The sequence below is a fragment of the Arachis hypogaea genome, chromosome 10, assembly GCF_003086295.3.
Source record: "Arachis hypogaea cultivar Tifrunner chromosome 10, arahy.Tifrunner.gnm2.J5K5, whole genome shotgun sequence".
Taxonomy (NCBI): domain Eukaryota; kingdom Viridiplantae; phylum Streptophyta; class Magnoliopsida; order Fabales; family Fabaceae; genus Arachis; species Arachis hypogaea.
In genome coordinates, this window is record NC_092045.1 from 115621033 (window position 1) to 115638152 (window position 17120).

The following is a 17120-nucleotide window of genomic DNA, read 5'->3' on the forward strand; positions in this document are numbered from 1 at the left end:
GAAAAAAGAGAATCCTACATCATCTACTGTCATTCGTTCCCCCATGCAAACACTAAAAGACGAAAACCCCCCTCATTTTCATGACATGATCACATGAAACATCACTACCTGTCACGATTCTCCTCAGAGAAAATTAAACTAGCCTTAATCAGTTGAACCTGCTTTTGCTTTTCTTAATGCCAAAGGAGTCTTCTGAATTTAGAATTATATACTAAATATGATAATCGTTTAGAGGACGTTAACCCCAAGGAACCATTGGCACTATTATATAAACATAGCACATCATTGCTTCACCCAATTACACAAATACACTTACACAAGTACCTCAATTTCAATATGGCTACCCTTATTGTTTTCACCCAACCATCTCCTGTTGAAGATGCTGAGGCTCTACATAAGGCTTTCAAAGGTATCATATATATAATAATTTTTTACATTTTTAATTTATTTTATTATAATTAAAATTTATGTCTATATAATTTATGTGCTGTACCCTGTGATTAATTGATTAGTTATTATTATTAGGAGTCACTTAAATAAAGACACTAAAAACGTCTTTTTTTAAAGATGTTTTTTAAAAATTAAAATTTAACACATATAATCAATTAAATTATATTATTTTTATTAAAATTAGACCGGACAAATCAGTTTAAAAAAAATAATGAATCAAATTTTGAATCGATATAAATTAATATTTTTTATAAAAAATTATTACAATATCCTTATTATAAAACACAATTAAAATATCCCTATTATATACATATTAATTTTGAAAACTTTAAATTCTAACCCTATAACGAGAAAAAAAAATGGCTAAACTTTAAAATTTTTAAAATTAATATATATAATAAGAGTATTTTAGTCATTTTATATAATAGGAATATTGTAGTCATTTTTTATAAAAAATCATATTAATTTAGACCGATTCAAAATTTAATTACCTATTTTTCGGTTAAATTAATTTGTCTGACTTAATTTTGACAAAAATAACACAATTTAAATGATTATATATGTTAAATTTTAATTATTAAAAAATATCTTTAAAAAGAATTATTTTATGATTTTTATGGAGCATCCCCTTATTATTATTATTATTATTATTATTATTATTATTATTATTATGCGGTTCACATTGTTTGATACACTAAATACAAAAATGCATTGGGTGAAGTAGCAGTACTGCTTCTGCTGCACAGATTAAAATGACATAAAGTTCACTCATGAATACTCATACTCTTGTCTGTTTATTGAAGTTCAAAAATCAATTTTAGCTTTTAAAATTTCTACTCAAATATTAAGATTATTATTAACACTAGATATTTTATATATAAATTAATTTATAAATCCAACTCATGTCAAGTTTTTTAGTTGTGTTATACTTATGTTGTATTTGGATATTGTTTCTAAGACAAAAATATCTAGATAAAAATATAAAAATTAATATATATATATATATATATTTTTTTTGAAATATTACTTGAAAGACAGAAAAACATGCACTGTCTTCAAGTGAAATACAACTCACATGCTTATCGATGATTTCCAAGACCTTGGTTAGTTGGTATTGATGCTGATTCAATATTCAGGACAATTGGACAAAAACAAACTTAGAATTCACTAGAAAGTAGATAGATACCATTAACATCATTACAATTATTAAGAACTCGTATATAGCTATATATATTTTTCAATTTTCTATTGATATTAGGTCCAAATATATGCAATGTAATATTATTCAACTTTAGTCCTTTGTGTTTGGGGTTATATTTATTAGCAATATAGATTTTTAGTATCATTTTGATAATTTACCTAATTTAAAATCAAAATTGATTAGAAATATATTTATCAAGATACCCTTATTTAATAATCAATTTAGCTAAATATTCGCACGAAAATATCTTTATATGAATAACACTTAAGATTTAGACACGTACTGTATTAAACAGTTTAGTCAAATATATTAAATCATTTAACAGCTATTAACTAACATTTTCACCACCAATTTATAGTTTTAATGTTTTATTTTGGGTAAAGTATACTTTTTGTTCCTGAAGTTTGTTAAACGTTTCAAAAATGCTCATAAATTTTATTTTGTTTTAATTTTGTCCCAAAATTTTTTTATTTGCGTCAAATATATCCCTAACGGATAATTTTTTCAAAAAATTTAAGATCAATTCAATATCCACAACATAAGAACAACCCTCAACACAAGCAAATCAAACATAATTTTTATGCATTATTGTTAGATTGGTCTTAAATTTTTTGAAAATGTAGTCGTTGAGGATATATTTGATGCAAATCGAAAATTTTTGGGACAAAATTGAAACAAAATAAAACTTAGGGATATTTTTAAAACTTTTGCCAAACTTCAAGGATAAAAAATATACTTTATCCTTTTATTTTTTTTACTGTGTTGAGGTTAATACTGTACAGAGAGAAAAAAGAAAAAGAAAAAGAAAACTCATAACAAATATTACATTGAATGGTATTAAAAATTAGAGGCAGAATGATATTAGATTATATATATATATATATAGAAGAGCTTTGAAGTTAAACTCATCATCATAAATTCAGAAGCAGCAACAAAATATTAAACTATGGCAACTCTTATTGCTCCCAGCAACCATTCCTCAGCTGAAGATGCTGAAGCTCTCCAAAAAGCATTCAAAGGTGTAAATAAATAGGATCATCATAATCATCATCTAGAAGCTCTGGTGATTTTTTTTTTTAATCTAAATTTGATGATAGTTTTTGAATTGTGCAGGATGGGGAGCTGATGATAAGACAATTATAGCAATTCTTGGACACAGAAATGTTCATCAGAGGCAGCAAATCAGAAAAGCTTATGAAGAGCTTCACCAAGAGGATCTCATTAAGCGACTCGAATCCGAGATCTCTGGTGACTTTGAGGTATAATATTTTTTTTTGGTTAGGATTGAAGTTTTCATGAGTAATATACTTTGTGTAATAATCTAACAAATAAATGTTAGTTTGTTAGACAAAGTGCCACTAATAATGTTAGTTTTTGACAGAAATATTTTCGCCACAATAAAAAGACGTTTAAAGTTTAAAAATTAAAATTAGAGATATAATAGTTTATATTAAGGTATTACATTTTTTATGACCAAAAGTTCTAAAAAAAAAGTCTATGCAAATTTCACCTAAACGTAAAAGAAATTGTAAAAACTCTAAACCCTAAACCTTGAATCATAAACTTAAAAGAAATTATTGCGTAAAGAAAACATAGTAAACATATAACTATTTACGTGTCTCTTTTTAAACGGATGCACGTCAGATATAAAATAGTGTTGATGTGATTTTGTATACTTAACATGGATGTGATTTGATTTGAACCTAACTCAACTCAGAGAGCTATGTATCGTTGGATGTTGGAACCTGCTGATCGAGATGCTGTTCTAGCGAATGTAGCAATCAGAAATGGGAAGAAAGATTTGCATGTAATTGCGGAAATCGCTTGTGTTTTATCGGCTGAAGAGCTTTTGGCAGTGAGGCGTGCCTATCGCCACCGCTACAAGCGTTCCTTGGAAGAAGATGTGGCTGCTAACACCACTGGCCACCTTCGCCAGGCAAGTCGTTTTCTATAAATGTTTAAAATGCTGGCAAATCTATTCATAAAAAAAGATTTTTTTTTTGTGATTGAAATTAACTAAATAAAAAAAAACAAAATAAACAATACAAGGAATTGTTTAAAAAAGGGATAAAAAAATAAAAAAAAGTTTAATTATTCTATTGGTTCTTATAATTTTGCGAAATTTTTAATTAAATTTTTATAATTTTTTTTATTTTAATTGAGTTTTTGTACCAATTTTTTTTAATTGGGTCTCTATAATTTTTTTTATTTGGGTCTTTGTACCAATTTTTTTTAGTTGGGTCTTTGTACAATTAAACCAATTACTATCAAGATAGATCTAATTGAAAAAAAAAATTCGTGTAGAGACCAAATTAAAAAAATATATAAAGATTTAATTGAAAATTTTGCAAAACTATAGAGACTAACAGAATAATTAAACTTAAAAAAATTAACCATTATTGAAATACTTTTACCACAATGCCACCATCTTTCATAAATAATACGAAGTTAGTTTTGTTTATTTATGAATAAATTTGCCGGTGTTATAAATTTTTATAAATAAAAATAATAGTTTTATTTAATGAAAAAATAACGTTTTGGTTAACTGTTAATTTATTTAGTCAATTATTAATTTTTTATAAAATTATTAATTTAATTATGTAAATGATGTTGAATTTGAGCAGCTTTTGGTTGGATTAGTAAGCTCATATAGGTATGAGGGTGATGAGATAAATGCAAGACTTGCACAGAGTGAAGCCAATATTCTCCATGAAACTGTGAAAGAAAAGAAAGGAAACTATGAAGAAGCCATTAGGATTCTTACTACAAGAAGCAAAACTCAACTTGTTGCTACTTTCAACCGCTACAGAGATGAGCATGCCATTTCCATCAGCAAGGTTTTTTTTTTTTTCATTTTCTAAAGTTTTAATAATATATATATTATTTGGTAGAGTGTACGGTGGCTGTTATTAAAATTATATTTTATAATTTGAAAAATAAAAGTAGTACTACAAAAATATTAAAAAAAAATACAATTTAATTTTAATAATACTTATTGCTAAAATTGTATAGCTACCATAACATGGGCTGTATTATTCTTTACTAATATTGATGTCTTTATATTATCACAAAAATAAGAAAAAAACAAAAAATAAATTTCTGAGTTTTTATTTCGAAAACAAATAAATTTTCGACTAATTGAAAATACAAAATCGTTTTTTACTTTATAAAACGCGAGATATTTAAGTCTCTTCGAAAGAAAGACCTATTTATCTTTATATATTTTAGTCTGAAGATTTAAATGTCTCGTATTTTAAAAAATAAATAATATTTTTGTTTAATTAATCAAGAATTTATGTGTCTTCAAATTATAAAGTCTCTAATTTCTCTGAAAATAATTATGTTTCTTTTTACACTTAGATCCTTTAATTTCTGTGTGATATCTACAGAAATTGCTAGACAATCAAGCTTCTGATGATTTCTACAAGGCATTGCACACTGCAATTCGTTGCATCAATGACCATAAAAAGTACTATGAAAAGGTCAGCTTCAAAAATTTCTAAATGCATCCATAACATTAATTTCATGGCTATTAGAACTAATGAGTTCTTGTTTGATTTGTTGTATACAGGTTCTGCGCAACGCGATAAAAAAGGTTGGGACCGACGAGGATGCGCTGAGCCGAGTCGTGGTGACAAGGGCTGAGAAGGATCTTAGGGACATCAAAGAACTGTATTACAAGAGAAACAGTGTTCATCTTGAGGATGCTGTTGCCAAAGAAACTTCAGGGGACTACAAGAAGTTCCTCCTCACATTGTTGGGAAAACAAGACTGAAAATATTAAAATTTCTAATTAATTAATTAAGGGTTTGTATGTGTTTGGTTTTTAGTTCCTGTTGATTTGGTTTCAGTTGTTTTTGGTTCTCTAGCATGCATGAGTCTGTTTTTAACAGAGTATTTGTCTCTTTTGTTGTCCTTTGTTTGTTGTAGTTGTGAACTTAAGTTAATAAAATTCTATGTTTAGTAGTTTATGGAATGTCATTATTGCTCTTTATCACTCGGGTAATTATGTTTGTATCCAACTATTTCATGTGTATACAAAAAATCAGTCACCAATACGGATTCGAATCCGACCACTATGACCCAATAATGACTCCCTATAAAACCTGAATCATCTCTTTTAGAAGAAATATTATCATGGAGCCAATAATATATATAATATTAAAAAATTATACAAAAAACTATATAATGTAAAATGTATTAAAAAAACATACTGATAGAAAATATATTTTAAAGTACAAAAAATATGTATGTACTTTTTTATTAACGAAATGGTTGATTCTTCGTATAATAAAATTCATCGATAATAGAATCTGTGTCAAATTTTTTAGCAATTTTCTTTTCAATATAATTAAAAGACAAATAGCAAGAAATTCATCTTTCATTTTGTTTGAGTTATTCTTCACAATATTCATAGCTGAAAAAGATCTCTCAGTTTTAGTAGTTGAAATAGAGAATTAATACCAAATGAATTAAGAAGAACGCTCACAAAAAGAAAAAAATTCACTTTATGGGATTTGAAGAATTTTATTTAATTAAAAAATATTAATAATAATATCTTTTCAATTTTTTAAATATTTTACCTTTTAGATATTAAAAATAATTAATATTTGGTTAGACTAAACTTTTATTTATATTAGACTAAATACTAAATAAATTTTTAAAAAAATTAAATCATACTTAATAACTTATTACTATTAATCTTTTTTTAAAAAAGTTGGGAGCCCCGAGGCCTCCACTCGCTCCCCATATGTCCGTCCCTGGCTTTTAGACTTAAAAGTTTGGCGCCTACTAATTATCACATCACTAACCAATATTCGAATTCAAATATTGATTATATCCCAATCGATTAGGAGATAAGATAAGATGACCAAACTTATATAAAGAGGAGCTACATCAGGTACGTTACATACACCTCTAAAATTCTACTTCTAACATCTATTCTGACTTAAACATCAGAGTATCTTTACAAGTCGTTTTCACCGTTTATTCAGTTAGACCAAAAATTATAAAACCAACCCGAAAAATTGCGAATTCAAATATTTCAGATAACACAAAAAAAATTTGTACCTTGTTATTATAATCACCTAAACTTTACTACTATGGACAATCATGTTATTACAAAATCTAGCATATCTTGTTTGACCAGCCACAATGAACTTTCCTTGTAGGATAGAAGCCTGCTGTTATATATAAATCTATGAATAATATATTTCCTAAAGTAATTAGTGCATTAGGTAGATTTATAGATTTCATCGAATGAATGACATTAATTATTCTAAGCTAATAGCAAACGCATAGTAATAGGTTATCAACTTTTTGTATTTTGTCTATGTCTAATTAATATTATCACATATAAAAAGCAAGAAGCATGGTGTATAAGACACTATTAATAAGAAATTAAAGACATTAAACCATGGCTACACTCATTGCTCCTACAAACCACTCCCCTCTTGAAGATGCAGAAGCTATCCGAAAGGCCGTCAAAGGTACATGATTTGACCTTCGACTCAGTTTAGAATTTAGAGTTTAGAATTTATAATTTATTCGATAAGATTTATTGACAAATTGTAATTTTTTTCTCTTTTTCTAAAAAAGATTTAATAAAAAATAGAATATAACGAAAAAATAGAAATAATTCGATGCATAAATATCTTGAGTTAACGTAGAATATGAAAAAAAAAACTATACCAAAATGTGTATTATACAAAAAATTATATTTTATACATGAGAAATTGTCCAATAATCATTTTGTACGTACGGATAAAAGGGATAAAATCTTATAATTGAGAATCTTAATTCATTCTTTTAAATTGTATTATTTGTTATCATTAATTCACACATAAGATTTTAAGTGTTTTTTTCACATAAATAAATAATAAGAAGAAAAAAAAGTTCTTAGAAACATGGATTCATAGATGAAGGCATGTTAGTTAATTATGTATATTGACAGGATGGGGAACGGATGAAAAAGTGATTATAACAATACTTGGTCACAGAGATGCAATTCAAAGGCAAAAAATCAGAGAAGCATATTATGAACTCTTTCAAGAAGATCTCATCAAACGCCTTGAATCAGAGCTCTCCGGTGACTTTGAGGTATATACAAATTCTACTATTTAAGCTCATTTCATTTCACATAAAGAAGAAATTAAAGCCTCTTTAGTTATTAAAATGTTTTTTATTTTATGATTTTTAGAGATAAATATAATAAAAATTAATACATAAATCAATCATCAATAAATATTTTGTTGATCGAATTCCAAAGATTTGTTTAAACAGTTTTCTGTTTTTAGAATTTATAAAAAAGAATATACAATAGAGATGCGAAAACAAAATAAATTTTATTATTTTTTTACTTTTTAAGTAATTTTAAAGGAAAAATAAAAAAGCAAAATAATAGTCTTTAAATTAGGTAATTATTCACATACAAATATTTTCGATCATGTAATAGTTAATATATTGGCATATATTATATTAAAAAGTTTAATCAAATATATCAAATAGTAAGAATTTCCATGGAGATGACCATGGAATTGCCATTACCAAGGTACATCTATACATGGAAAACCTTTTTATATGCTTTGCTATTTCTTTCTTTATTTCCTATTGTTGGAACCTAAAAATATTATTTTGTTCATTGTAAATTTTTTTGCCTCATAATATTTGTTATTTGCATGTTCATATGTGAAGAGAATAGTGTACCAGCACTTTTATTAGAGTTTGGATCTTCTAAATTTTGAATTTTTACTTTAAAAGGTAAAGTATGATCTCTCATCTTTGAATAGTTTCTCTCTTATATTTTCTCTTGATCCCACCTATGAAATAAATGATGAGAGATCACACTTTATCCTCTAAAGTGAAATTTAGAATTTAGAGGAACTAAATTTCTTTTATTAAAATTTGGTTAGCACTTAACCAACAAAAGAAAAATGAATAATCTCACACCATTAGATGTAATCTCACACAATTAAAAACACCAATGATAGCTAATTGATGGTTACAAATCACAAAGTCTACTAGCCCATAACATTCCTCCATATGTGAAATTTATAATCAAGTTGGGTTGATTGACCAGCAACAAACCCTTAAATGAAAATCTGATCCACGACAAATTAGTTCTTAACTTGTCGGACTAAAAGTTGCCGTGGAAAACAAGAAAAAATATATGTGAAATTTATTATTTTGTTTTATTTATACTCAAATTAATTATCATGTTAGTGAAAATTAAATGTACTTTTGCATTTTTCATATAAGACATTTCTTTTAAATAAGGTAAGTTCGTTAAACCATTTTTTATTTTAAATTTCTTAATATGTGTTACAACAATGGTGGTCTGAGATCATTGAAAATGAAAATCAAATATATCATTTTTTATTTCCCCTTTTCTTCCTTTCTATAGAAATTGTCCGATGAAGCATCTGATGACTTTCACAAGGCAGTGCACGTAGCTATTCGCTGCATCCAAGATCATAAGAAGTACTATGAAAAGGTGAAAAAACTTGTTCTTAATTTTTTTTAAGTCACATATTATTTAACTTTTATATATTATAGAGCATGGCAGCTTTTCAAAGTATTATCTAGACCATAATTTTAAATTGCAATTCTAAATTATTTCTTTAACCAAATGCATTTTTTTAAAGAAACTTTAAGAGTTGTTTACTTTAGAAGAATGAAGAAACTTTTATGTTCAATTTTTGAATTATGTAGGTTCTGCGAAATGCAATGAAAGGAGGTGGAACCAATGAGGATGCACTGACACGTGTGATTGTGACAAGGGCTGAGAAAGACTTAAATGACATAAAAGAGATTTATTATAAGAGAAACAGTGTTCAGTTAGAGGATTCAGTGGCTAAAGAAACTTCAGGAGACTACAAGAAATTTCTCCTAACCTTGATGGGAAAGGAGGACTAATCCAACATATATAACATGTCATGGCTGAGTCAAATTTATGTTTGAATCTATGCAATCTTGAGTAATATATTTGTTAAGTGTTAGTGTTACTTGGTTTGGTGCTTGTACCCCTTATTAATAATGGAAGCTGTTGGATTAAACTATAATGGGTTGCTTCCATTCCATAATAACTTTGACTGATCCTTAATTGTAGGTATTAATTAGCTAGCTCAATAATACAATGTGGTTTTCCATGTGAATAAATTGTGGTAATGTTCTAACCAACTTGTGTTGGTCGAGTAATGAGCTCACTCGTCCGCTTAAGTAGTCTTATCACTTGTGCATGCAGCATCTCATTGACTAATGGCAGACTCTTAAATGAAGTTTCGATCTGCGACGGTCCTTTGATCTGTTAGATTGGGAACACCGTAGAGAATTAAAGAAAAAATTTGTTGTAATGTTTTTTATGGGAGTTATGTATATCATTAAAATTCAGTGATTCTACATTATATAAATTTCTTTTTACTATTATATTTCTAGACAAATGGCCAAAAATTTTAAAAAAGAGAGTCTAAAAAATCAAACTTTGCCTATTTTGCGTATTCACTTTTTAGATAAGTATTCATATATTCCTAAATGATTAAATTAAATGTACAAATTATTTATCACTTATAAAAAATAATAATATTTCTTTTGTTACTTTTGTTGAAATAATACTATATTTTAAAACTGTCTTTTTCATGTTGTAAAGTTATTTTTATCAATATTTTAATTTTTATCAACGTTAGCCTCTCCGTTTCTACATCTATATCTCTCTTGAATCCATCGCTCTAGTTGCGTTTGGAATTTGGATTCTATCTATAAAACAAAAAATGAGGAGACAGAAGAAATACAAATAGATATTTTTTCAGTCCAACTCTTAGAAAATATATAAAAGACACAGAACATGGATTAACATTTTCAGTCACAACATGCATTAACATGGATTTTACAAGCACCAAGAAGAGAATCGATTATATCAATTCCCTTTCAATACACTGTCTAAAGCTTTATAAAGATGGGAAGCCACATTCTCACCAGCAGTAGTAATAACAACACTGCTGGTTCCAATTTCAATCACAGCTTTGTAAGGATCTGCTGTGTGAATCAGACACTGTATTTGTGATTCGGAGTTCATTTTCTGATGTTCCACTGATGCATTGATGCCAAAATTTGAAAATGTTGCTAGAAGCTTTTCCAATTCTGGTTTACGAAAACTTACCGAATTTGTTCTTCCATTGGAATTCTTTTCAGTATTATCCAACAGCAGGTGATATCTGGCATTTTCAATGATGAGTTCCCCATTTACTCTTGCTAGATTGATTTCCTGCTCTTTGAATGCATTCCAATAAAAGTTGGAAGCCGGAGTAGCCGGAATTTTTAACTCAAAACCGTCCTTACACGATACTTTTGAAGTTTTTCCCTCGGAGTAATACAGCACAGAGCGAAATTTTTCGCTTGGAAAACTTATATGCGGCCGGAACTCCTCAGGGAACTAGAGGATAAGCAAGGAGCAAAATAGAAAGCAAGATCATCAGCTTAAAATATTTACAATCCCAAAAAAAATTATGATAAAGCATATAAGCTATAAGTAACATGACCAATTACCAGAAGAGTTTTTGGTTGCAAAGTCTCCAACAAAGACCTAACTCTACGCAATCTACAATGTGGAATGAAAATACATAAGATGATAAATACATAATTCAAATTTTAATCTGCATCAAATAAAGAATCATTTAGAAAATTATAGAAATTATAGAGCAGTGACATTTTGAAAAGGGACCAAAATAGAAGACATGGCTACTGTAATCTTATTCCTTAATTGAAAAAGGAAAAAAAATATGTTCAGGTATGGCTAGCAATATTTCTCTCCCCAATGTTCCTTGGGTCATCATATGACAATTGTAAATTGTTACTTAGCAACATGTTATGCAAAATAATTTATAAGAACAACGAGAAACATAAAAGAATCTACATATTGCAAGAAGTGGCTAATTAAAGACGAAAGTCTACCCTATTCCAGGTTGAAAGTGACACTGAAGAACCTTCATTGCCATTGGCTTGAAAGGTAATAGCGCTAGCTGAGGAGGATTCACCCCGCCCTGCCAAGAACAAATTCATCACAAACATTGGTCAAAGCCATTCCTACTTCGGAAAAAGAAGGAAACTTTAACGAACATATATAATGCGTGGAGAGCATATATCACCTCAAGGATCAGTAATGATTTTGGATCTTTGTGCCAACGTTGAAGCAGATGAACAACAGGACCGAGACGCAGACTCCAGTGAGAACAAAACACAATGCATGGTTCCCGTGAATGCATCCTAAGTAATACATCAAAATATGTCAGAATGTGCATGCAAAAGAAGTTCAGAAAAATTGTCCATAACTTTGCACAATTTGTTAAAATTAAACCCTCTTCAATCTTTTGAGGCTATTGAAGAAACTCAAACTAAGTTGGAAAAGCAAAGAAAAAGAATCTGCAAATATCCACACAACTTTGCATATATCAACTACAAGTTGACACCAAAGTTTGGAAATACATTATTGCAGTCATAAACAACTGCATAATTGATTGAAGAGAAATGAGAATGAAGCAAAAAATCTTACCAAAATTTTTCTGAGTGAATATTAGGAAGCACGTGAATCTTTTTATCATCCAATAACTTAACATGGTCAAACAATGGTTCCCCATCAAAGAGCTGTGACACCAATTAAAGTAGATTAAAATCAAACAAAATGCGAAAATATTTAAACACAAATATCCAAGTGCAATAAACAAAATCATAATTCTAACAGTCTGTACCCTTTCTTGCCGCTGTCTACTAAGCCATTCTGGCACAATGTTAAGGTATGCCAATAAATCTTCAGCTACTGAAGAAATGATATAAATTGGGACCTGCAGCGAGGAAAGAACCAAAGTAGTAGTTAGTGAGCAGACATCTATGATTCTGATACCAGAATTGTATTATATTAGAAACTGTCTGTAATTTAATCTCAAAAAACATTTTTAGTTAGTTATCTAATATTCACGTCCCATTTCTGTCCCACAATCCCACCACAAGAAAAAAATTACATGAAAACGATAAAATTTTAAACAATGTGCACTGGTAGGCAATAATGTGGGTGAATAGGATTAGCATTCTTTACAACAAAACACAACAATGTCAATAGAGAACTTGTTAAAGGAAGGATACCTTCATAGCTGAAGCATCAATTGCTTTAGAAACTTCCTCCAAAAGCTGCAGAAAAATTCCAAATTGGTTGATTGGAATGAAAACTGAACCACCACCTTTTATGGACTCTATAGCGCAAGAGCATATGAAAGCTAACTTTTCCATTTCTTCCGAATCCTCTTTAGCGTTATGGTAGAGTCCAACCAAACCATGAGAACTGTAGCAAGAATCCGCACAAAAGTCAATCTTAACAGCAGGAATTTCCATTACTCACTTAAAGATGTTGAATTTCTAAAGAAGTATAAATCATGTTTCTAGTTATGACGTAGTTTTAAGGAAATCTGAATATCAATATCATATACCTCATAGGCAGTTTATCTGCAAGTTGAACAGATTCATTCTCCTCGTCCTTAACATCTTCGGTAGAATTCAAGGATGAGAAATCAGAGTAAATCAATGTATCAGTCCCCTGTAAACTTTGGTAATCAAAAGCCGCCACTTGAGAAGAAATGAAGCTGGAGTTTGAAAGATAACCAACATCTCCCTTAGGACTATCTAGAATCCAATTACAACTGCCCATTTCTACACCAGAGCTGAAAGCTTTTATGACTAATATGCCATTGTAGCAAACTTCCTCCGCATATTTAAGTTTTTGAATCTTTAGTACACAATCATTGACATCAGCTTCACTGTAAATTTCCACATATGAAAACATGAACAAAAAAAATTGCTTTGAATTGACTTGAAACAATAACTGGACTGGCACTGACAACACTCAAGCAATATATATAATACAGACAGAATTGCAAGCACAACAATAAATAACTGATATAGTCCCTAATGAGAGTTATTTCCACTCATCTCTGCCCATGTTGGGTTGGGGAAACTCTCCCTTGTTTTTAAATTTTTAATAAGCAACCTCAAGCATCTAATAGCCATAGGTTAATCAAGTTTAAAAGCCAGGGCTGAAGTGGCCGACCCCATACATTTGAGCACAGGAACATGTTACATTTGCTGGAAAAATTTGCCTTCTGCTCTGAACCAATTAATGTAATATTCCCACATCTATTTCAAAAGTAATTTTTGAGATATAAATAGTTGTTAATGCAAACACTTTAACAGGTAATAAGATTCATATATACAAAATTACAAATTAATATTAACATTAATATAAATGCACACAGTCCAAAGTAATTGTTATGATCTTCCAATTATAATAATCGAGAACTATTGAAATATATATCTCAACTTTGGCAATCTCAGTCTACTACTCTTCCTTGATACCTGCCGGTCATATTTCGTACTCAAACTTACGGAATTTTTATTTGTAACCAACAAAAAATTATGGATCTTCTTGAACACACAGTTAGTGTTTGAATTGTTTAAAACGATATACTTTATAAGTTTAACTTTCAAATAATTATAATTATAATTGCAATTAGGTAACATACCCTTTCATATCCATACAACATTGATTTATAATTTATCAATCACAAATGTTATCACTCATACCGTGATATTGCATTAGTTTTGGGTAAAGAATCTTTAGTCTTTGCAAGTTAAAATCATAAATGTAGACTACAAGAAGTGCAGATTACCTGTATAAGGGCCTCAAACCACCCAACTCCGTTCCATCTTTGCCCAATATTATCTCTCTCAATACAGAAGGAATCTTCTCAACTTCTTCCTGCCTCAGCCATACAGGGAAATCAGTTTCCGTTGGTCCATAGAATTGTTTTAATTCCTTATGCATTGATACAAGATCCCTCATCACTAGCTCACCCAGTCTTGCTGATACTTCGGTTGCGTAAATCTATTCAATTGAAACAATACACTAGGTAGATAAAATCTAGAGACTATGATCGGCGATGATAAGGCTGGTCTCCAACAACAAGAAATAAATCTCACAGCAATAAGAGCACTACCTTAGCCGAGAATCCCTTCATCTGAGTAAGAAAAGGCAATCCTAAAATACCCATTGGACTGGAGATTAGTACAACATCAATGAAAGAGGGATTCCATAGGTGCAAGTTCATCACAGTCTTGTACCATGGTTCAGCAAAAATTAAGGTTTTATTATCTGGTTGGTTTTCAATTTTCTGCCTCTTCGCAGGCACAGCCATTGAACCAACATCATTGTTTGCATCCACTTTATCTTCTTCTAATGATGGCAATGCATAAAAAGCAGTAGTTACCGGGGAGAATGGTGTGAGAGCAGAAAGGTCTAGTGGGCAATCCAATAGGATCTTAATCCCACCTAAGTTTAGGATGTGACATGGTGGGAAGTGTGATCCCCTACCTTTGCTCAAACATGTCTACAAAAGCACAATATCAAAATAAAAAAATTAAAATCCGGGAATTTTTTTTTTTATCATATACAATTAAAATGCAAAAAAGAAAGGGTACATAAAGAACTCACAAACTCCATTGTCTCGCTGAAAGGAAATAGTGGTTTGTGGCTATGGGAAGCAAAAAGTGAACAGAAATTTACAGCAAAATCACCTGCAAATAGACTTCAAACAATCAGTTTGTAATCAAGAGAAATTCACTTGATGAATGAAATTGGCGTCAAATGAAAAACACCTCATAAATAGGTTGAACCGAACAGAACTAAACTTATATAATTTGATTCATTTTCTTAATCTGTTTTATCAAAAAATAAAATAGCGTGTCATTCTCCTTGCCAACTGTGTCAGGTATATCTCAGACAAGTTGATCAGGTTGAGTAGCATTAATGTTTCTGGATTATGGACAGAATCTCAAAATTTTCAAAGGGAGTATGAGGACTCTTATAAAATTCTACAAATTTATAAGGTGGATCCTATAAGTGTCTAGTTTATCCCTCAACCATATAAATCACCAGACAACATAAGGCAGCTACAGAAACATCTTCTTAAGCTAAAATCATCATCATGGACCATCATAATAAAGCCTCTTTGAGGCTGTCCGAAATTCTTAGCTGCAACAAAATCCCTTTAATAACATCTCATTCATTGTAATGGATATATCAATAATCCAGCAGCAAGAACTCAATCTCTTAGTACTTAGACGAAACTCATACATCTTCTAAAACACATTGTTTTCCTCCCAAAAATCTAGCAGGAATAACATTAGTTGTTTTCTTTCCGAAAGTTTCTGCAGCAACCACATAATATCATGGCATCTAAAAGCAGCTTTAACCTCTTTCCGACTAAACTATATAACTAAAACCTTTCTCATAGGAATTTTATCAAACACTTAGCATGCATACCTTAAACTTAGCTTAGATAGGCCCCTTCTAAAATCTCTCACCTCTAGCTTGACTTAAACTAAGTAGTGAGCTGAAATTACACTCCTTTTTGGCTTGTGAATGAAGCTCCGATCGATGGTGAAGACAGAGAAGAGTGATTTTCTCGAATGAGCTTAATAGTGGAGTTCTGTGAATCATCATCATCAGAAGAGTGATAAATGAAGAAGATAAAGTGGAGGCACTGTGAAGTTCAAGAATAGAGAACAGAGAGTGGAGCATTCCGTTTTGGGCAAACTAACAGAGAAGCCAACTCCATCGCCGACCACCACGCCAACATCGGAGCAACCGGAAGCCACGATTGTATATTTTATCCGCCTGCTTCACCAGAAGTGTAAATTCTTTTTTTTTTTTGTCGATGGAATTGGACAATTCCCAATCTTAGGTATCCTAATAGATTGGACAACCCCTAATTTTAGCTACATAATATACACTCACACACTCCTCAAGTACTTACCAATTTTTTCTTTTCGATTGTAGCTGGTAGGACTCGAATCCGAGATCTCAGATGATGAGAGGGCGAAATACCGTGTAAACTATGGCTAATTGGCATTCATTTTTTTTTTCAAGGCTTCCTTTCTTCTTCTGTTGGGCTTTTTGGCTCTGTTCCAAATTTTTGGAACAAAAAAAAGCTATCCTTTGAAAACGAGTAAAACTAAAATCTCATTCTGGCCACTACTCATTGTTCAAAATGACAATGCGCCCAAGTCCAAAAAAAATGACAATGCGCTCTTTAACCACAAATTTGGAATGTGTTTTAATTAAAATTTGATTAAATAATATTATTTACATTTTAAAGACCAATCAAAGGCTGAATTTTGTTGTATAAGTAGTATTTTTTTTAGAATTAATGGATCGTGTTTACATATAACTTTAATTGATTATGTGTCAAGAAATTATTTTAAAAGATAAAATTTTTCATGTAATGTCAACAATATACTATAATAAAGTAAAAAAAATAAACCTCTAAATTTCTTTTTAATAAGACACTTAAACCCTTAACCAATTATAAATACAGAAACACAAATCCAAAATACACTATTCTAACAAAAAAGAAATATATTAAAACCATAA

General features: G+C 29.8%; 3 protein-coding genes across 6 annotated transcripts; 2 read left to right on the forward strand and 1 right to left on the reverse strand.

The window, feature by feature from the left end:
• The first annotated feature begins 2511 nt into the window (after nucleotides 1-2511).
• Nucleotides 2512-5620, forward strand: LOC112717002 (annexin-like protein RJ4). Its single transcript, XM_025769089.2, has 6 exons — nucleotides 2512-2670; nucleotides 2765-2910; nucleotides 3369-3587; nucleotides 4276-4488; nucleotides 5041-5133; nucleotides 5223-5620. The coding sequence occupies exons 1-6, from the start codon at nucleotides 2598-2600 to the stop codon at nucleotides 5424-5426; spliced, it is 948 nt and encodes a 315-aa protein (XP_025624874.1). The 5' UTR covers nucleotides 2512-2597; the 3' UTR covers nucleotides 5427-5620.
• A 1362-nt stretch (nucleotides 5621-6982) lies between these two features.
• LOC112717004 (annexin-like protein RJ4) lies at nucleotides 6983-9829 on the forward strand. Its single transcript, XM_025769090.3, has 4 exons — nucleotides 6983-7140; nucleotides 7605-7750; nucleotides 9054-9143; nucleotides 9362-9829. Exons 1-4 carry the CDS (start codon nucleotides 7068-7070, stop codon nucleotides 9563-9565), a joined length of 513 nt encoding a protein of 170 aa, XP_025624875.1. The 5' UTR covers nucleotides 6983-7067; the 3' UTR covers nucleotides 9566-9829.
• A 549-nt stretch (nucleotides 9830-10378) lies between these two features.
• Nucleotides 10379-16751, reverse strand: LOC112717005 (uncharacterized). Of its 4 annotated transcripts, none has more exons than XM_072205740.1 (13): nucleotides 16504-16584; nucleotides 16011-16364; nucleotides 15180-15262; nucleotides 14686-15075; nucleotides 14359-14573; nucleotides 13123-13449; nucleotides 12782-12977; nucleotides 12391-12483; nucleotides 12195-12286; nucleotides 11791-11908; nucleotides 11597-11685; nucleotides 11192-11243; nucleotides 10379-11078 (listed from the first exon to the last, which is right to left on the reverse strand). In XM_072205740.1, the coding sequence occupies exons 3-13, from the start codon at nucleotides 15186-15188 to the stop codon at nucleotides 10563-10565; spliced, it is 2097 nt and encodes a 698-aa protein (XP_072061841.1). In that variant the 5' UTR covers nucleotides 15189-15262; nucleotides 16011-16364; nucleotides 16504-16584; the 3' UTR covers nucleotides 10379-10562. The 4 variants fall into 4 exon arrangements, with proteins under 4 accessions (XP_072061841.1, XP_025624878.1, XP_025624877.1 ...); XM_025769092.3 differs by having other exon boundaries at nucleotides 10387-11078; nucleotides 16052-16364; nucleotides 16504-16603; XM_025769093.3 differs by lacking the exon at nucleotides 16504-16584 and having other exon boundaries at nucleotides 16011-16371.
• Between the last annotated feature and the right edge of the window lie 369 nt (nucleotides 16752-17120).

Excerpts from the sequence above, each read along its gene's own strand:
- LOC112717002 (XM_025769089.2), top strand. The coding sequence starts at position 2,598 with ATGGCAACTCTTATTGCTCCCAGCAACCATTCCTCAGCTGAAGATGCT. Across the intron at positions 2,671-2,764 it reads TCTCCAAAAAGCATTCAAAG|GATGGGGAGCTGATGATAAG; the intron begins GTGTAAATAAAT and ends TGAATTGTGCAG. Across the intron at positions 2,911-3,368 it reads AGATCTCTGGTGACTTTGAG|AGAGCTATGTATCGTTGGAT; the intron begins GTATAATATTTT and ends AACTCAACTCAG.
- LOC112717004 (XM_025769090.3), top strand. The coding sequence starts at position 7,068 with ATGGCTACACTCATTGCTCCTACAAACCACTCCCCTCTTGAAGATGCA. Across the intron at positions 7,141-7,604 it reads TATCCGAAAGGCCGTCAAAG|GATGGGGAACGGATGAAAAA; the intron begins GTACATGATTTG and ends GTATATTGACAG. Across the intron at positions 7,751-9,053 it reads AGCTCTCCGGTGACTTTGAG|AAATTGTCCGATGAAGCATC; the intron begins GTATATACAAAT and ends TCCTTTCTATAG.
- LOC112717005 (XM_025769092.3), bottom strand. The coding sequence starts at position 16,268 with ATGCTCCACTCTCTGTTCTCTATTCTTGAACTTCACAGTGCCTCCACT. Across the intron at positions 15,263-16,051 it reads TAGTTTAAGTCAAGCTAGAG|GTGATTTTGCTGTAAATTTC; the intron begins GTGAGAGATTTT and ends GTCTATTTGCAG. Across the intron at positions 11,909-12,194 it reads ATTCACTCAGAAAAATTTTG|GATGCATTCACGGGAACCAT; the intron begins GTAAGATTTTTT and ends TGTATTACTTAG.